At 46.5% G+C, this 21,030-nt stretch overlaps 1 protein-coding gene across 1 annotated transcript in view; it reads left to right on the top strand.

Annotated features, from left to right (window-relative positions):
- The window catches only part of ZC3H3 (zinc finger CCCH-type containing 3), a 127,903-nt gene that overhangs the window by 40,681 nt on the left and 66,192 nt on the right, over positions 1 to 21,030 (top strand). The window contains exon 4 of the mRNA XM_064706775.1: positions 10,104 to 10,254. Coding sequence (XP_064562845.1) covers positions 10,104 to 10,254 — 151 coding nt within the window. The remainder of the gene's footprint in view (positions 1 to 10,103; positions 10,255 to 21,030) is intronic.

The following is a 21,030-nucleotide window of genomic DNA, read 5'->3' as shown; positions in this document are numbered from 1 at the left end:
CTTTGACAGGAGTGATTTGTCATCGAGGAGCTGCCCAAACTCCTGAGCCTGGAGTACGGGCGGCTGCTTAAAGTGACTTATTGCCCCTGTCGGCAGCTGCAGTTGTGATTTGATAATCGGTAAATGTTTGTCAAAGATGAATTCCCTCCCTGATGCAGTGCAGTGCTGGAAAAGCAAATGAAAAGCAGGGGGGAAAGAACATATTGGATGGATTAAAGACTAGGGTAGGATAAGGGTGATGGAAACAACAGGTTTCCCTGTTAAACTCGGCATCCTTCCTTCAGGGAGGTGGAGTGTTGAGGTTTGGGATACTGAGATGGGGACTCACTGTCAACACGGGGGACTGGGAGTGCTGCAACATTAACTCCATTTCAGGAAAAATTTTGTCATGGAAAGGGTTGTTAAGCATTGGAAGGGGCTGCCCAGGGAGGTGGTGGAGTCCCCATCCCTAGAGGTGTTCGAGAATAACTGGATGTGACACTCAGGGCTCTGGTCTGGGTGACAAGGTGGGGATCGATCATAAATTGGACTCAATGGTCTTGAAGGTCTTTCCCAACCTTAATGATTCTGTGATTATAAGGAGTGGTTTTTCTTCAGATTTCAAAGATGCTGGAGCTGTGCTTGGTCTTGAGGGACTGTAGACTGATATGGAGCAATGGTTTTCCTTTTCTTAAGCACATGGAATCATGAAATAGTTTGAGTTGGAAGAGATCTTAAAGATCATCTCATTCCATTGTCGGGGAGCCATTGTGGTGTGTCTGACTTCAGCTCTCTTCTCCTCTGTCCGGGAGGTTTCAGGAGTGTTTTTTTGCTAAGGAAAACAACATCTTGGTTCCTTCTTTCCATGGATGCGATGCTTTTCTGGCTTTTTGGCAAATAGTTCCCTCGGCAAACCCATGTGCACCTACTCAGTGGTTACAACTTGTAGTAGAATCCCTTTGTTTCTTGTAGGGATGGATTTTGAGCCTGTCCATTGCCTGCTTTATATCAAAGTTTAGAAAGGAGAATTAAAAGGATCTTAATGAACCTTCTGCCTGCAAAGTTTTCCTCCCATCTCCCTGAGTTTATCCAAGTTCCTCTGCTGAATGCCAGAGTCAGGTCAGGTTCTTTTTAAGTGGATGCTTAGAAATCTAAAAGCTGGCCTTCTGTTGGATAAGTGGCTTTGAGGGTGGGGAATACCTAAGAGATTCAAATTTTTCCTTGTTAAATTTAAATAAAATATAATAAAATAAAAAAAGGAAGTCAATCCTAAAGCACAAATGCAAATGGAATTCCAGCCCGCCGAGCGCTCCCGTCGTTTCCCGAGACAGAGCCACCTCTCCCCGTGCCACGGTGAGGCGTGAACACGAGATCCCTGAACCCATTTGATTATAGCCGGGGTTTTTCTGGTGTCTGAAGTGCTGGAAACGATCAAGAGCAGGAAAAGTGGAGTGATTTATTAGACTCATAAAAATTCATACTTTGTTATTCCAGTTGTCTTCCATCTGCAGCTTGTTAGAACGAGCACCCCTGGCAGCTCCCGCCGCGAGGCCGGGGGGAGGAGGGCATTTATCAGCTTTCCTCCTGCCATCCCGCTCTCTCATTTAGAGGAATGGATCCAGCTCCTGGAAACACATTAATAATCATTCACCGAGGGAAGGGGGGAAGGAAAACCCACCACCCTCTTTTGTTATAATAATAAGGGTTGTGTTTGAACAAGGGCCGATGCTCCAGAGACCCATTCAGGCTCTTTAACACAGGCTGGAGCTGGGAAAACGGTGTTCAGAGCCTTCAGTGTGACCTCCTCTTGCCAATCCTGGTGGATAATGTGGGCTCTCCTCATCCTTGGAAGGCTCTTCTGCTCCTGTGATGTTCGGAAGGGCCATCTGGGGCTTTTTGGCAGTGGGGATGGGATGTGACACAGCTGGTGGGGTTACTGGGGTTACTGGGAGGTTGGTGGTGTGTCCTCCTGTCCCCACCAAGACCTTGTTGGACCCTTCTGTCTCTGCCTCCCTGTATTTTGGGATTGGAGGGAATAAACCAAGATATTTGCTGGTGTTTCTGTTGCAGTTGGAATATTGGAATTGTAGGGCTCACTCAAAGGCATGGTTCTTCCCATTATTTTCTAAGGCTTCCCAAATCACCTGGCTCTGGGGGCTGGTGGGGCTGAAGTGACCCAGACCCCTTTGGAAAATGATACGGATTTGGATAAATGTAGGATGGCTTTGGTTGGGAAAGACCTCTGAGATCATCAAATCCCATCTCTTCCCCCAGCACTGCCAGGGCTGCCACTGATCCACATCCCCAAATGCCACATCCACACATTCTTGAACACTTGAGGGATGGTATTCCACAAAGAATGGGAAGGATCTGGAGCACCAGGAGCAGCTGAGGGTGCTAGAGGGGTTCAGCCTGGAGAAAAGGAGGCTCAGAGGGGACCTTCTGGCTCTGCACAACTCCCTGACAGGAGGGTGCAGCCAGATATGGGTTGGGCTCAAGGAAAAGGACAAGAGGAAATGACCTCAAGTTGTGCCAGGAGACATTTAGACTGGATATTGGAGAAAAAAATTCTTCATGGAAAGGTGGTCAGGTGTTGGAATAGGCTCCCTGGCAGTGCTGGAGTTACCACCCCTAGAAGGCTTCAGAAAATGTGTGGATGTGGCACCTGGGAACATGGTTTAGCAGTGGCATGGGCAGTGCTGAACAGTTTGACTCAATGGTCTTAGTGCTCTTTTCCAACCTAAATCCTTCCCTGATTCCATGCTGGATGTTGTGGTATCCTGGAAACACCCAAATCCCAAAGACACCACATCCACTGAACCAGATCCACTAAAATCCATCCTGTGCAGCATCCCAGCTGCAGATTGAAGTTGGGATTGCACCAGTGGGCTGGAAAGGGAGAACAGGTCCTCAGCCTTTAGGGAGTCTGATCCTGAGTGTCTTTTGCAGCAGCATTTTTCCAGGGAGTTTCTTGTAGCTCCGTGACTTTCACGTCTGCTGCTTTTCTTTTCCTGTCACGCTCGCTGCCAGTGTTTCCGGGCTGTCGGATTTCTCCTGGCTGTGCCATCCCCAGCTTTTCCAGATGCTCTTCTTCTCGCTCCCCTTCTTTTTTCTCAACAGCTCAGGCATCACTTTGTTCCCCCCATGACATCTCCACACGTTGTGGGGCTTTCCTAAACATTTGGATTTTGGAAAGGCTCTAATAAGGTCTGTCTGGAACCTTCCCTTCTCCAGGCTGGACATTCCCAGCTCTCCCAGCTGTCTCCAGAGCAGAGGGGCTCCAATCCTTGGAGCATCTCCATGGCCTCTGGACTCATGGACTCACTCCAGCAGCTCCACATCCACATCCATCCACTCCAGAGCTGGATGTAGAATTCCAGGTAGGGTCTCACCCAAGCGGAGCAGAGGAGCAGAGTCCCTCCCTTTCCTGCTGCTGGAATTTTTCTCTTCAAGTTGGATGATGTTTTCCCACTCTGTATTTCCTAGAAACAAAAATTCTGTATTTTTCACCTAAACACAGGAATTTTGACCCAGGGAAATTTATTTGAACAGGATGTGTGGATTTGCCCAGAGAGGTTGTGAATCCTCATCCCTGGATATGTCCAAGGCCAGGTTGGACAAGGCTTGGAGCAACCTGGGATAGTGGCAGGTGTCCCTGCCCATGGCAAAGGTTTTGGAATAAGGTGGTCTTAAAAGTCCCTTCCAAACCAAACAATTCCATGAATTTAATACTTTGCCTGATAAAATGGGTGTTTCCTTACAGTTCATCTCCAAGTCCCAGTGCCTAACGCAGCCTCGCTCCTGGTGGATTCTGTGAACTTCTCTTTTCCTGTGGTCCAATTGACCTAACAGAATTAGCCAAGCAGATTTGGTATTAATTTCCCAAATAGTCCCAGCTGAAAGCAGCTGCCATGCTAAGCAAATTTTCCAATGGGTTTGGGGCTCTCTAAAATGTTCCAGCTCCAAATCCTGCCCTTCTCCCGTCCTCTCAAAATGTGACAACCTGGAGCAGCTGTCGTGCTCCGGGTCCCAGGTAAAGCAGTTTGGATCAATTGGATTTATTTCCTATTAAGCAGCAGTTCATGATCATAAAGCATCGTTTACACGCTGGCATAAAGAGCCGTCGCTCTTGAAAGAGCTCGGAACTGAATGAGTGTGAAAATTAAATTCCCCTCTTAAACCCAAGGATGGTCCTTTTGGAAGCTGATTCCAGTCGCAACATAATTAACCTCTTGCTGTGCCATTCTGTGGGAACATATTGAACCTGCTCCGGGATAATCATCCCTAATACTGGTGTCTGCTTTCACACTGAATTCCTAACAGCATTACAGTAATCCCAAAGCTTTTGTTGACTCCAGGGACTTGGCCAAGTTGGCAGCCAGGACAAAAGGTGTCAGAGGCACGTGGCTCAGGGGTGATGCCATCGAGGTGTGGTGGGATGGGAAACACCAGAATCATTTGCTTTTGGCTGGAGGAGCTGTAGTGGAACTTTATTCAGGTTTCCTGTGGATTTATGCCTGTTGAAGGTCGTTTGCATATGCTTGGAGCAACTTGGTGTAGTAGAAGGTGTCCCTGCCCATGGCAGAGGGTTGGAACTCGATGGTGTTAAAGGTCCCTTCCAACCCAAACCATTCCATGATTCTTGTTTTAGTCCTTGTTTTTTTTTCTCTCCATCTTTCTCAGTTTTTCCCTCCATTGCTCTTCCCTTGCCATCCACAGTTTTTCTCATCCAGGGAAGCAAGTGGTGTTGGGGATAATCCCCAGGAGGTTTGGGTGTATTCCCACCTCTGCACCCAGCGATGAGCTGAAGTCTGAGACTGGAGAAGAGAAGGATTCAGGGAGACCTTTGAGCCCCTTCCAGTGCCTGAAGGGGCTCCAAGAGAGCTGGAGAGGGACTTTGGACAAGCGAATGGAGTGACAGGACAAGAGGGAATGGCTTCCCACTGCCAGAGGGCAGGGACAGGATGGGATATTGGAAGGGAATTCTTCACTGGGAAAGTGGGGATGCCCTGGAATGGAATTCCTAAAGAAGCTGTGGCTACTCCATCCCTGGAAGTGTCCAAGGCCAGGTTGGATGGGGCTTGGAGCATCCTGGCTCTCGGTTGGTGTGAAGGGCAGTGATTGGGATTCCCAATCCCTGTATCTGCTGTAGCAGCAGGAGTGAGGCTGATCCATCCTGGCCATCAGAGCTTCCCGTGGTGCTTCTGCTGCCAAGGTTGCTCCTGGCTGCAAACTCCTCTGCTGCCCCCAAATTCGCCCTTGGACCTTCTTACTAAAATCCTGAAAAGCTCCTCCACCACCTTCCCTTCATCCACAAGGTGGGAGACAGTGTGGAAGGATCAGATCCATTAGGAAATGGTCTTGCAGGGATTTTACAAGGAGTTCCTTGCCTTGACATTGGTCATCCCAAAATCCACATGATGGAAGCCAGCAGCAAATTGTTTTGAGTCAGGGATGCCTTTTCCCATGGAAAAGAGGGAGGTTTGATCCCATACCATCCCAAAGCATCAGTGGATGTGTATGATGGTCCTACTGCAACCTGGGATGTCTGGCTGATCCTCTTCCTTCTGGGATTTGAGGGGAACAGTGGGTTTTGCTGAATCGTCTCTTTCTGGCCTGGAGCAAATCCCATGGCAAGGGATTCATCTTCATGTGGGAAGGGTTTGCTTCCAGAAAACCCTTTGGCAGAGATTTTCAGTTCTTTTTGGAGCTGCTTTGGGTTCCAAGTGGGAGTTTTTTACCCCCTGTCAGGAGCTGGGACATGCTGGTGGCTCCTTCCCTCATCTCCTAATAGTCCTTAACCCTTTTAATTTTTTCCCTCATGCCTGTTTGGAAAGAACAGTTTGTTTTAGCAGAGGTTTTTAGTCTCTGCTTTGCTTTTTTCCGTGGGGTGGTTTTGGTGCATCCCTTTAATCTCTGAGGTTTTCCCCAGCTCTGGGGACAATCCTGGCAGCGAATCCAAGGTTCAGCTTCTGCTCCCCAATTTGCATTCGTCCCTGCTCCCGTCTCACTTCCAAGTGCTGGAAGATCAATGTACCTGTCACTCACTGCTTCCCGTCTCGCCTCCGATCGGGATTAATGGCACAGCTCGGCACTGAGCCCCAATGGAGACACACGGGAGGGGTCGTGGTGGCCAAGGATTGACAACGGGAGACCTTGTGGTGCCCAGGTCACGACTTAATTTAGTTATTTTCTCCATTCCTGTGCCCGTACATGAAGCTTTTCTATCCCGCATCCTGTTCCTAAAGCAGCAGTAATCGCTTGGATTTGGCAATGTGCGCTCCTGAAGTTCCCCTTGCTTATGTAACTTCCTTTTTCCCATCAGTATCTGAACAGGATTTATTCCACCATTATTGTGGTTTCCCTAATCCATCCTGAGCAACATCATCTTCCTCTTGCCTCATGGATTCAGAATCACATAATCATGGAATAGTCATTAAGGAAAAGAGCTCTGAGATCATCAAGTCCAAATGTTAACTCAGCATTTCCAAGGCCACCACTAAACTCTGTCCCCAAGTGCCACATCAACACGGCTTTTTGGGACATGTTTCACTGGACCAGGTTGCTCCAAGCCCCATCCAATCCATGGGTGGGGCAAGCACAGCTTTTCTGGCAACCTGTACCAGGACCTCCCCACCCTCACATGGAAGAATTCCTTCCCAATATTCCATCTAACCCTGCCCTCTGGCAGGGGGAAGCCATTCCCGCTTGTCCTGTCACTCCGGGACCTTGTCCTAAGTAATTTCCCACCTTTCTTTTAAGCCTCTTTTAAAAGCAGGTTTCTCCAGACCCTTCTCCAGGTGAAATATTCCAGGAGCGAACTCTGTTTGTGCCCTCCCTGCTTCAACTTCCTCAGGGGGCCAATTCCTGGTATTTTCTCAGGAAAATAAGAGAAGAAATAAGGACCCTTGCATCTCCAACCCCTTTCCTAAGGGATGCATGTGTGGTGGCTCCTGGATCCTTCCTGCTTGAAGCACCCTTGTAAGAGATTTTGGTAACAAATTCCCCATTTCAAGGTCAGCATTGGACAAGAGGAAGCAGCTTTAAGTTGTACAAGGGGAAGTTTTCTTTGGATATTAGGAAAAATTTCTTCACTGAAGGGATGCTTGGGCTGTGCAGGGAAGTGGTGGAATTCCTTGAGGGATTTAAAAGCCCGTGTGGATGTGGCACTTGGGGACGTGGTTTGGTCGTGGCCTTGGCAGCACTGGCTTGATGACCTTAGAGGTCTTTTCCAACCTTAACAATTCTACACTTAGAGTTTACACCAGGATTTTTTTTTTTTTCCCTGGGAACAGGAGGCGCGAGCGGCGCCCGCGGGATTCGCGGCTCCGCAGAAAGCCCCGAGCTCAGCAGCGCGCGGCCCTGGCTGATAAATGATGCTCATATCCCATTCGAATATGATGCAAGCAGTTTTTTTGTAGTTTGTCTTCCATGGCGGTAGTAAAGTTTTTAATTAGGAAAGCTAATGAGATCGATTAGTCATTAGAAGTGACCTCTGGATCGCGGCGAGGAGTGGGGATGTGTGCGCCGGGCTGATAACGGGGGACGCTGGGGTATTGTTTGTAATAAAAGCGTGAAGTGTTTGATTTGAGTGAAATGTGCCACGGGGAATACATCACGCGGAGAGGAAAAAATTACAACCCTGGGAGCCTGTAATGAAGGGAATTAAACCAACATCCTGTCTAAATAACATGATTATCTACACAAAACCCCTCAGCTAGCAAGTAATAATAGAAAACGGAGCTCTTCGGAGAGGCTCTTTGAGGAGGTGGTTAATGCTGGAGTCGCGCATCAGGCACTTTCCAAGGAGCAGCTTCGGAATGAATACACCATCCAATTACCTCTGGGAATAGAGTTTACCAGGTGCCAGCCTGTTTTGGGGAAGGAGGAGGAGGAGGGGGATGCCTGCAATAATTTGGGATCTCTCTTTCTTGTCAGGCAGGAGTTTGATGCAATTCTGGGTTGATTGGTGGCAGCTCAAGCTTGTGTGGGGGGCAAAAAGATGTTAATTATGTATTCAGCAAATTCCCAGCTTAGTTATTATGTGAGGTTGGAGTGGAGGAGGGAAAGGGGCAACTTGTGCTGTTGCTGGCTGGGGAGGATGTAGGATTGAGGCTCTCATCCCTTCCCTGGTGGGGTGGAAGTGCTTTGGGTCCATGGTTGGAGCTGTATCCATGAGAGGTTGGGTGTGTCCACATGTTGTGGGTGACAAAAGTGACAGAAGGCAGATTTAGGTGGGATACAGGGGAGAAATTCTTCCCTGCAAGTGTGGTGAGGCCCTGGCAGACTTTACCCAGAGAAGCTGTGGCTGTTGCATCTCTGGATGTGTCCAAGATCAGGTTGGACAGGGTTTGGAGCAGTCTGGGATGGTGGAAGATGTCCTTGCCCATGGCAGGGGGTTGGACTGGATGGTCTTCAAGGTCCCTTCCAACCCAAACCATTCCATGAGTCTGTGATTTCAGGTCAGTCCCACCATCACCATAGCTGGGATTTCATTGTGTGTGTGGTGCTGGTCCCTGCAGGGGTTAGCACCTCTGTTCTTTTGTTGTCCCTATTTTCCTGTCCTAAATGCAGTTCCCTGAAGGAAAAAGTTCCAAGTTTGCTGGTACTTGGGAGCAATTTTAATTGTAATTAGAGCTTCAACTTTGCAAAAGCTTTAAAAGCCCACGCAGAGGTTTGGTCACTGCGCTGAACAATTTGATCTGCTACAAAAAAATGCTGGGATAGGGAAAGAGCAGTGAGATCCCGTTTGCTTTCCATGTTCTTTCCTCTCTCCTTTCTTTCCTCACCTCTAAAGTGACCTCTGAAGTGCCTCACCTCTAAAGTAGCTGCAGTTCCTCTAAGGCATTGAATCATCAGATGGTTTCTACTGGAAGAGAACTTGGAAGATCCTTTAGTTCCATGATTTATCCTGTGGGTTCAGATTGCGGAACGTTGCGAGCGTCATCTTTACCACAAAAAATTCCAGTGATTTTTCTGTCATGGCAGAGCCTGGTTTTTGCCTTTTTCCATCACCAGGGTTGTAACTTTTTTTCTGAATTTCTGAATGGAAATTTGTGTTGCCTGATCCCCCCCAAAGCCAGCACAAGTCATCAGCTTGTTGGGAATGCTCAAGAAGGAGAATATTCCCTGTATGAAAATGTAAAGCTGTGAATTGGTGTTGCCACTGTTGCAGGGCAATGGGGGAGCTGTTCCCTCCTTTCTAGGGAATGGTGTCAGATCTAAAATGTATTTCCTTATTTTTCCTAGTTTACCTGGCAATCCAACTTATTCTCCCTCTTCTCACAGAGGCAAACATGGGGATGGGTTGAATGTTTTCAGTGGAAATAATGCTCCCACTTTTCCCCTCCCAACCTCTCCATAATTTTAATGAGAGGATCTCCAAGAAAAACAGCCAGCTCTTTAAATCAGTTATAAAACCCAGAGACCGAGGCTCAGCATGGAGTGTCAGCTTTAATTATCTGGGCAGTTACAGCTGTATGTTATAAAAGTCGGGCAATTAGGTGCATTCCTGAAAGCTTGGGAAAAAAAAAAAGGCTCATGGAGGAAAATCACAGTCAAACATTGAACTGTTAATTGCACAAAACATTCTGCAAAATAACCCGGGATGTAGATCATCCTGCAACACAGAGAATCCAGGAATGGGTAGGGTTGGAAGGGAGCTCAAAGCTCATCCAGTTCCCTATCCATGGAAGGGACCTTCCATTATCCCAGGTTGCTCCAAGCCTTGTCCAACCTGGACTTCAATACTTCTGGGGATTAAAAGTATTATGAAAATGCCAAGGATTAAAGTCAAACATTTATTTCCAGTGTGGATGTATGTTGGGACCAAGGTGTTGTTGGTGAATCCGTGATCCCCGTGGTAGTGTTTTGCTGATGAAGCCAGTCCCAAGCACATCAAGACCTTTCTGTTACCATCAGCTGTACTGGTCCCATTCCTGAAACTTCACCCCTTTTTTCAGGTGCTAAAATGTTGGATATAGGACTTGAGTTGGATGTGGGACCAATGGCCATTGAACTTGATGATCTTCAAAATTCTGTGATTCTGTGAGAATGTCAGTGAGATCCCTCCTGTGCCCATCCACACCTGAATTTCAAGCCTGTTTTTCCATGTTTTTTCCTAGGATCCAACTTCCACTTTGTAAGGAGCCCCCCAGCCAACAAGGTGATAAAGACGCGCTACAGGATCGTGAAGAAGAGCGTGGTGCCTCCAGCCTTATCGTCCTTCACCAGCCCCATTCCCACCTGGAAAACCAGGCGTCCCATTACATCCAGGTAATTCTGCCATCCCTGGAATGCAGCTGGTTGGGATGTAGGAGCCACTGGAACTCCCATGTTGGCTCTGTGTTTTTCTGTCACATCTTCACCGTTTAATTTCTGTCTTTGTTTGGTCTACTCTGAGTTTATTGACTTAAAGTGTAAAATCATATTAGGAATTGTGTTATCCTGAGCTGGTGCCAGCAGCTTATGCCTTTGGCTTCCTATGTATTCCCTCTTGGAATTAATTGTTTCCATGGAGCAGTTAAATAAGCTGAAAAGAGGATGAATAAACGTGTGGATGTTGGTGATGAAGGGGAGCACGTTGAATGCTCCAGACTTCCACCAAGATGTAGGTGCTCTCCCAAATTCATTTATTCCCAATTATCTGGATGGGTGAAACATCCAGAAATATTTTGTCACTGCCTAGAGAAGGTGCCATAACCTTGAGTTGGAATATTCCTAAATCCATAGAGGTGGAGATGTTTCCATGGAGTGTCTCAGAGGCCAAGACAAGACCTGGAGCTTGTGTAAAGCAGGAAGGTCATTAAAATAATTGATTCTTTAGAACAAGATGCAATTAGAAGCAATGGGTTTGGTGAAAATACAGATTTTGGCTATTTTTAGGTCAGAAGTAGCTTGTCTTCCCACTGAAATGCCAGTAGCCATGGGGCAGTATTTTGGGCAAAGAGAGTCTGTTCTGCTCTTCTTCAAATTTGTTCTCCCTGCTCCAGGTGGATTCCTCCAAAAGTCATTCCCTAGCAATGCCCTGAGGATTGGTGGCTTTTATGGTAGAGCTGTGGAGGGACAAAAATCATGGTGGTTCTTTTTAAAGCCTGACTTTGCCTGATACTTCCCTTTAAAAGTGAATTTTGGGATTCCCAAATCAGTAGCTGAAGCGAGGGTTGGTTTTGGAAGAGTTCAGGGTGATGAAGCAAAGTATGGGGTAAACAGAGAGATTGGTAAGGAAGTTTGGGTGAATTATTTTGTGTATTTTCCAAGCTCTTGGTTGAGAAACTCCTCATCTCCTGTACTCTACTGGTCTCAAAGTATGAAACCTTTCCATTCTTCCAGTATGGAAACTGGGATCCTTTTGGGCTCATGGTCATTCTTACCTGCACCACCTCCTCCTTTGTCTTCACATTCTATTTTTGCCTGTGATATTTCCCCACCTGGGCACCATCCTGTGATCCACAGATTTTGTTCTGGTTTGCCACCTCCATTTACACATCCTTGGGACCAAATTCCTGCATTTCCCTTTCCAGAAACAAACCATGTAATTTTTTGCCTGCTCCACCATCCTGCAATTTCATGGAATCAGAAGATGTTTGGATGGGAAGGGACCTTTAAGATCCTTGAGTTCCAACCCCCTGCCATGGGCAGGGACACCTTCCACTACCCCAGGTTGCTCCAACCTGGCCTTGTACACTTCTAATGATGAGGCAGACACAGTTTCTCTGGTAAAACTGTGCCAGGGCCTTACCACCCTGGAAGTGTCCAGGGCCAGGTTGGATGGGGCTTGGAACAATCTGGGATAGTGGAAAGTGTCCCTGCCCGTGGCAGAAGGTTGAAACAAGATGATCTTGAAGGTCTCTCCCAGCTCAAATGATTCTGTGACTCTGAGCCTTAATTAATGGAAAACAACTCATCCTCCAGCTGTTGGGCTCAGCTTCTTCCCTCACACCTTGTTACTCCAGATCTGGATGGTTGATCCATGCTGGGAATCAAGGCAGGGATTAGCTTTGGGCATGGAATCCAGAGCGGGAACGTCTGGGATCTGTGTGGTGGCTCTTGCTCGACCCAGTGGTGATTTTCCAAGGAACGACCTCGTTCTGCCGCGATTGGCTGAGAGCTCCCACTTGTAGGATCATTTTCTCTGTATTAATCTCCGACTTCATTAAATTGGTGTAGTTTAGATCTTACAGCTGCTTCAGACAAATCTTGATAAAATGCCATCAGCAAATTAAAACAATTATGTTTTAAAGAAGCCATAAATCTCCATCTCCCAATTACCTTCGCTGGGGGTGATCAATCATCTGGCCTGTCTGGAGGAAGCACATGGCAAATGCTTCTCCTGGAGTTTTTACGGGATTTTTTGCTTCATCGTTCCTATCTTGGATCTGTCACAAGAAAGACGCCAGGATCTGCTTTTTTCCTGATTTTCTTTGCTCTTCACAAAACAAGGAGAAGCTCTTATGACTGTGGGACACCCCTTTAGTCACCTCAGTTTTATTTTTCATACTGAGTAGTCAATTATTTTTAATATTTCCGTTTTTCATTGTAATAATTACAATGTTTTTACAATAATTTGATATTTTTAATATCCTTATCCCCTTAAGCCAGCAGGGGGATGTCACCTGGTGTTGCTGCCCTCCAGTGCTACTCCCAAGCTGGTTCCCAGCTGGCACCAAGGAGAAATTTCTTCCATGAAGTCCAGGTTTTTGGGCATCTCTAAGTAATGTGCCAGGGTTTTATTTTGCTGGGACATCCAGGATGTCACCCTTTTTGCCAGTAAATCCTCAAATCACCAGACAAAGATGAAGAGGGATGTGGCTTTGGGAAGTGAGTGACAGGGAGAGTTGCTGGAGGTACCTGATGTCAGTCCCTTGGGAATGAATTCCATCCTCCCCTTCTTGCTGGGTTGCATAAAACTGGGCCCTACTGCTGACTTGTCTTCGAGGCAATAGGTGGGAGTATATTTTAAATTAATTTTACTCCACTTTTTGTAATATTTTTGTTTTAAATAGATTTATAAGCAACTCGGGGCCTATTTCTCCAAATTTATGAAGATAATTTTCACTCTCTTGATAAGGTGAAATTTACACCTGCTATTTCCATATTAATTCACATTGCTAAGTGGATCTAATTTTCTTCCGTTCTTCTATCTGGTGAGTGTGGCCTTTCCTAATGCAATTTCCCCCTCACTAAATCACTGTGATCGGGAGTCATGATCGAGTTAAATTAACTTAAATTAATTTACTTAATAAGAGCTCCAGATCATTGTGAATGAGGTTAAGATTTATTGATTCTCCTTTTCACTCCTCCCCCTTATCTCCCGCGGCTTTGCTGGGAGCGCAGCTCACAGGGGCTGTGATTTGCTGGCTTTAAATTTCGGTCGCTCCTGGTGACATTGAGGTTGATCATCTCCTAAAAATCCTGGAGGGAGATGTCCTCTCTCCTCACAGCCTCCCTCTGCTGGGAAAGGGATGAGGGATTTGCCATGGAGGAGTTGGGATGGATGAAGTGTTTTGCTAAGATTTGAGAGTGATGCTTCTCCTGCTTCCAACGTCTTTCCATGGTCCACGTGGATGTGGCTACCAAAAAAATGGGATGTCCATATGTTATAGAGGCAGCAGAAGACTTCTGGGGTTGATGATCAGAGGAATGGAGCACCTTTCCTACAAGGAAAGGCTGAGAGGATTGGGATTGTTCAGTGTGGAGAAAAGAAGCTTCAGGGTGACCTCAGTGCAGCCTTCCAGTGCCTGAAGGAGCTGACAGGAAAGATGGAGAGGGAATTTTTGCAAGGAGTGACAGGACAAGGGAGAATGGCTTTCCACTGAAAATAAGTAGTGTTAGGCTGGATATCAGGAGGAAGTTCTTCCCTTGCACAGGTTTCCCAGAGAAACTGGATCCCCAGGGAAGTGATCCCAAAGCTTTCAGAGCTCAAGGAACATTTGGACAACACTCTCAGGCACAGGGTGAGACTTTTGAGGTGTCCTGTGCAGGACCAGGAGTTGGACTAGATGATCCTTGTGTGTGTCCCTTCCAACTCAGAATGTTCTAGGGTTCTATAAACTCCTTCAGAAAACTCCAGTTCTCCCTCTGGAGAGCCAGAACCACTTTTAAGACATTTTTGGGAGCAGAGCCCCCTTTGAGTTGAGCTTATAGACCCTCTGTGGGGGAATGAAACACTGACCCACTTTGAAGAGTTTTCTTCTCAAATCCTGCTGCAAATGTGGAAAACAAAAGTCACCTGTCTGCAAATAATGAGTTGTGTCTGGCACTGCTGGGGAAACTCTGATATTTCTTCCTGAAAACTTTGCGGCGCCTCTTGAGGGAGAATCCTACCCCTCCAGCACTATAAATAAGTAAAGAACAAGATAATCCAACATTTGTCAGAGAAATGCCAGCTCAGGAGAAAGGAGCTCGTCAGTGGAGGATTCGCTCATGTAGTTTAGTTTAGTTTTATTTTTCCCTTTTATTTTCTTCTCTTTTGTTCTGTTCCGTGGCCTGGAGCGCGTTGAACAGATTGAGATGGAAACAGTTGTCACCATCCCTGGGGGTGTTCAAGAAATGACTGGATGTGGCACTCAGCGCTCTGGTCTGGTTGACAGGGTGCTGATTGGCCAAAGTTTGGACTTGATGGTCTTTTCCAGCCTAAATGATTTTGTGATATGGTGATTACAAGGATTTCTACCCCAGGGTTTCAAAGATCTGAAGCCTTTAGGGATTCAAACTGAAAGATAAAGTGGGTGATGCAGGTTTTGAAATGGGGTTCAGCCACATTGGTGGGTGCAAGGACCACTTCCCTGGGAAAGGGGAGATACAGCTGAGCATCCAGGAGGAGGAGGAACCACCATCCCTTCCAGTCGTCCTCTGCAGGAGGTTGGGATATTGTGTTCCAGGTCACTTGGACACACCGGCCTCCTTGTCCCATTCTTTCCTTCCTTTCACAGTGGGCAGTTTTGGGTTTCCAATTTCCTTTTCCTCCCTAACATCTTTTAGACACCAATTGCCAACTGACTGACCCAACTCATGGTCCAGTTCAGAGAATCATGGAATGGTTTGGCTTAGAAGGGACCTTGGAAGAGCATCTGGTCCAACCCCCCTGCCATGGGCAGGGATGCCTTCCACTAGACCGGGTTTTTCCAATCCCTATCCAGCCTGGCCTTGAACACTTCCATAGGATGGGATGATCCATTTCATACAGCCTCTGTCATCTGTTCCCAGGGAAGCCTTTCCGATTTTCCTTTCCATTTTTGTGGCAGTCCTTAAGTGCTGTTACAAGTTTCCCTGTGGAAGTGATTTCACTGCCTTAAGATAATGGGATGGCACCAGGTGCCAGTCCTGGTGTGCTGTTAATGTGTAATTAACCCTTTCTCCCTAAATCCATTGGAATCTAGTGAGAATGGGAATCTTGGTTATGGAATAGAGTCCTGCGTTTCCCATTGGATGCATTCCAGTTCCTGTGCCTCATTCCCACAGAACGATGTGGTTGACTTACCATGGATGAAATGAATGCTGAAATTCAATATATCCCCTCTCCTTTGGGGAGAATGTCTCCTTGGGAATTCTGGGGAAGCTTTCTCATCCTTTCCATCTTCCTCTTGTTGTGTTGGAGATTGGGGCAATCGGGGTCTGCACCAACTCATCCACCATAATCCTGCTGATGGACAGTAATGGGTTAAACCAGACTAAATCCATCACTTCTGAGCTTTTTGGTTACACTCTGAGGGTCCCTAGGAAGTCCATCCATTCAGGAAACGGGATGGGGTCACCCAACATCTGTGACTCCTCTGGGAGCTGTTGGGAAGCGCTTGGGATACGTTGGTTGCTCGTTGTGCAACCCAGCGTTGGATTGGGGTGGTGGTGAGACCCTGGCACAAGCTGCCCAGGAAAGTTGTAACTGCCCCATCCCTGGAAGTGTTCCAGGTCAGATTGGACGGGGCTTGGAGCAACCTGGGACAGTGGAAGGTGTCCCTGTCCATGGTTGGAACTTGATGGTTTTTAATGTCCAGCCTAACCCAAACTGTTCCAGGATTCTTTGTTCACGATCCTGGAAGGTCAGCAGCTGGAGCTGAGAACAGAGAGCAGAGTGTGGGGCTGTAATTCACAGTGGATGGAGCAAATCCACATTTTCTGGGGTGTCATCTCGAAAGTTGCAGAGAAAACAGGGAAAACTGTTAACGTCGGCTTCCACGGCGGAAAATTGCCGAGCGCTCCGACGGGAGAGGCTTTAATCGACGTTCCCATATATTGTGAGCAGACAGGGATGGGCATTTTAAAGATCTCAGCAAATGCTGTCTTTTTTCCTTGATCCATTTATTTTTTCCACCAGTCTATACCTTCTAGGGCCCAAGAGGTGGGATCCCAACCTCCCAAAACCAGTTTGGAGCACAAACTGGATGGATGTTCTGAGCCAGATGCTGCTTTCAGTAGTGCAAGTGCTTCAGTCTTCCAGTTTTGGAGGGTTTAAAGCACAGTTTTTGTGTTGTTTATTTAATTGGGATGTTGCTCCAGTGGGATTTTACCTCCTGGTGCCATTTGCTCCGGGATCTTCCCACATGGAGGTGAGGGAATTGTGAGCAGAGGGCAGAGGTTTTGGGGGGTTTCAAGCACAGCTTTTTATGTTGTTTATTTCATTGGGATGGTGCTCCAGTGGGATTTTACCTCTGGGTGCCGATTGCTCTGGGATATTCCCGAACAGAGGTGAGGGAATCGTGAGCAGAGGGCAGAGGTTGGGACACCGGGAGTTAATTTCCTTTTATCAAGATGATAAAATCCCCCCTCCGCCTTCCCGGCTTTTGCCGCGTTAATCTGCGAACGGAGTCGGAATGTGACGAATGGCCTTAAAGTTCCTGTCAATTTTTTTCTTCCCAAATTCATTTGACATGAAAGTGAGAAGTAAACAGAAAGCCTGTGGTTAAGCAGATAACTTGGAAAGCCTTTTCCATCACATTTAAAAACGGCCGTGTCATGGATTCTGCGAATTGGCGGCTCCTATTTTGTTTGATTTTATTTTGTCTGTGTGGTAAATTTTCTTTTAATAATCCCGACGTGGTTTGACGAGGTTTTAGGCCTCGGATTTTTTTTGAAGGGATGTTAAACCATTCTCCAAAATGACATCTCATTAAAGTGAAATTCATCTGCTGGGATTGGAGCCGTTACAGGCAGGAGGGAACAGTAACTCCCATTTGGAAATCCATATTTTTTGTTTCTATAGGAAATACTTTTAATCCCTTTAATGAGGCTGGGATGAGATGCACAACCCGGATTGTTCCGGAGCAGCCCTGACATCTGGCCCTGCATAATCCAGTTTCTGTTCCGGACTGGTTTAGAGGCTTTAAAAAACAATGGCACCTCTTTGGGGCAAAGCTGGGGATTAATCCTCCCTGTTACTGGTGCTCCCCTCCTTCCCGAGAGACAGACACTGGGGAAAAGTAGCTCCTCTTCTGTCTTCCTTTGCTTTTTATTTATTTCTTATCTCTTTTTTTCTGTTTCTTCTTCCCCATTTTTATTTTCTTTTCTCTTTTTCCTTTTTCTCTTTTTCTTGGTTTTTTTTTTTCTTTTTTCTTTCCCTCTTTTTCTTTCCTTGTTTTCCTTTTCAATTTGTTTGCTTTTGCTATCTTATTTCTTTTCCCTTTTTCTAGATTTTCTCCCCTTTTACTTTTCAACTTTTTTCTTTTTTCTTTTTTATCTCCTTCCTTTTTCACCTTCTTGCCTTTTTTCTCATTTCCTTTTTCCCCCTTTCCTTTTCTCCTTTTTCCTTTTTTCGCTTCTTCTTTTATCTCCTGCCCTCATTTCCCTTTTTTCCCTTTTCCTTTGTTTTTCTCCTTTGCTTCATTTCTTTTTTCTTTTTTCTTTTTTCTTTCCTTTTTCTTTTCTTTTTTGCATTATTTATTATTTCTCTTCCCTATTTCTTCTTTTCTTTTTTCTTTTTCCAATTCCATCCTTTTTTACCTTGTTCCTTTTTTTCCTTTTCCTCTTTCTTATTTTTCTTTTTCATTATTCTTTTACCTTCACCCTGTTTTTTAATTTCCTTTTTTCCTTGATTTCCCTCTTTTGACTTTTTCCTTTTCCTTTTTTCTCTTTTCCCATTTTATCTCCTTATTTCCTTTTATTTTCCCTTTTATTTTTGTTTTTCTTTCTTTTTCCTTTTTTCCTTCTTTTTCCTCTTTTTTCCTTTTTTCCTCCCCCCTTTTTCCCTTTTCCCCTTTCTTCTTTTTTTTTCTTTTCTCTTTCTCCTTTTCTCATTTTCCCTTTTTCTCATTTTTCCCTTTTCCCCTTTCCTCTTTTCCCATTTTCCTCTTTTCTCATTTTCATTTTTTTTGTCTGTTTTCCTTCTTCCCCTTTAAATATTTTTTCATATTTCCCATAATTTCTTTTTTTCCACTTTTCCTTTTCCTTCTTCCTCCACTTTTCATTTTTTCCCTATTTTTCCCCTTGTCCTTCTCCCAAACATCTCTCCCAGCTGGTTGCTTTCCTACCTGGATAACTCGGCAGCAAATCCAAGTTTTGCAGCTTCCAGCCGGATTCAGGGACTCCACCACTCCTATCCCTGCCCTGACCACCCCCATCCTCCCAGTCTCCCCAGTCCTGCCCAGTTCCTGAGCAACCTTATGCTGGGAGGTTGGATTTTTCCTGCTTTTCCACGAATTCCAGGCTGCCGGCGCTGGGGGGAAGCGCTCCCATTCCCTCCTCCTGGGTCAGCCGCGGTAATCGAGCTCCACTTCGGAGGAAGTAATGAAACCAAAATAAAAGCGGGACTCAGGGGTTAATGACCAGCTCTAAATGCACATGAACATCCTTAGGAATAATGGGATTTTCCTTTTTTAATTTTGGTTAATGGAGTCGTCGCGTTTCGAATGGATTCCATTAAAAAGAAAACTGCCACATCCGATCGCGGGGACAGCGAGGGGTTATTTACTCGGCAGGGTGTTGTGTGGATCTTGGATCAGCTCTTCCCTGGAGCCTGGAGCATCCTTGTTGGGGAGCACAGCATTCTGTAACCTGGATTTTTCATCCTGGGAAATCTTGCAGCTTCATCCTGTGCTGGAGCTGTGTTGGATTTGATGATCTGGAAAAGCTTTTCCAACTCAATCCATTGAGAGCCCCAACATGGCACCATTTTCCTGCTGCGTGAGATGTTGGATTTGCTGCACCCTTTGGCATGAGATCACAAAATCCCAGCATCGTTTAGGTTGGAAAAGACCTCCAAGATCATCATGTCCAACCTGAGACTGATCTCCACCTTGTCACCCAGACCAGAGCACTGAGTGCCACGTCCAGCTGTTCCTTGGACACCTCCAGGCATGGTGATTCCACCAATTCCCTGGCAGACCATTCCAATTTTACTCTTTTTTTGTGAAAAAATTCCTTCTAAGATTCCCAAGTTGGATGGAAATAATCTGGAAGTCATCCAGTCCATAACTTGGATAGCATAATTGGAGTGTCTTCCTTCTGCTTCATTTCCCCCCATCTCAAACCAACTTTGATGGTGCAAAATCACTGTTGGAGAGCACGGTGCCACCATTCCCAACTGGAATCGGTGGCATCCTCAGTGGGATTTTCACCTGGGTCAGGACAGAGTTTCAAAATCGGTCTCCTGAGTGAGACATTTTCGGTTGTTGGGTTTCACAGATCAGTCTTGGAGGTTCAAATTCAACCCCTGGTAGATAAAGCCATTCCCAAGGATGTTCAGCAGCTCCTTTGGTGGACTTTGGATTGTCAAGGCCAGGCGGGAGCAAAGCAAGGGATGTGGTTTTGTTGGAATGTGTTTGATTTGCAGTGTGAATTTCGGATCCTCAGCACCAGGTTGGCTCTCTAGATCTATTCTGAAGGGTCCCCACTACTTTTGGGATGTTGTGGGTCAGGGACAAGGAGATTCTGGAACCCTGATGGAGTTAGCAATGAAAGGATCCTAGGAAAAAGATGAACTGAGATGATAAATGAGATAAAAAAAGGAGAGTCTGCATTCCAGGAAATGCTTGTTTGCAGAGGTGCAGGGGACTCGTGGGTGGTTTGGGGTGAGGAACCGTGTCCCAGTTCCATCAGGGTGCTCCACAAGCATTCCCAGCCCCCAGGGTTGGACAAACCAAGTGGAAAGATCCCACAGGGATTAAAACCAGGCTGGAGGTCATCACCTCTGTTGTGTCACAGAGCAGAGGTGGTCATGGTGGTGCCACTCCTCAATGAGCTTCTGGGCAACATCTCCCTGCCTGGTTGCTCCCAGCATTCCATCCCGTGGAATTTTGGGTTAATATGTTTTCCTTAGTAGTGTTTCTGGTAGGCTGAGAGCATCTGCAGGGGTGGCTCGAGGAGGATTTGCTCAGGAGCAGTTTTCATTAGCCAGGATTTCTTTTCCTCTGCTTTTGTGAGGCCTTTCTGTGTTTTCAGAGTCCAGCAGCTGTCAGAGAAAAGCAGAACATCCTTAGCAAGGAGCTTTAGAGGGATTAAAAGTTGGGAGTTTGCAGCTGTGGATCAGCAGTTCTGGGTCAGGGAGGGATCGTCTGGTGCAGGAACTCAGGTGGGAGAGGTGAAAATGTGGGCTCAGGTAACTCAAGAGGTCTTCTCCAATGTTGGGTGCCATCTCCAGGTGCTGGGACACCAGACTGGAGATGGTCCTGCCCATCCTATGGTGGAAAAAGTCAAAAATTCTCTGAATGCTCTGGAGCTGGGCTGGGAGAGCTGGGTATATCCAGCCTGGGGAAGAGAAGGCTCCAGGGAGACTTTGGAACCCCCTCCAGTGCCTGAAGGGGCTCCAGGAGAGCTGGAGAGGGACTTTGGACAAGGGATGGAGGGACAGGACACAGGGTAAGGTTTTCCACTGCCAGAGGGCAGGGATAGATGGGATATTGGGAGGGAATTCTTCCCTGTGAGGGTGGTGAGGAGCTGGAATGGAATTCCCAGACAAGCTGTAGTTGCCTGATCACTGGAAGTATCCAAGACCAGGTTGGATGAGGTTTGGAGCAACGTGGGATAATGGAAGGTGTCCTTTCCCATGGCAAGGGATGGAACTGGATGGTGTTGAAGGTCCCTTCCCACCCAAACCATTCCACAATTCCATAAAAATGT

This window comes from Zonotrichia leucophrys, chromosome 2 (assembly GCF_028769735.1).
Source record: "Zonotrichia leucophrys gambelii isolate GWCS_2022_RI chromosome 2, RI_Zleu_2.0, whole genome shotgun sequence".
Lineage (NCBI taxonomy): Eukaryota > Metazoa > Chordata > Aves > Passeriformes > Passerellidae > Zonotrichia > Zonotrichia leucophrys.
Note: the sequence above shows the minus strand (reverse complement) of the source record. Positions and strands in the feature narration are given on the sequence as shown.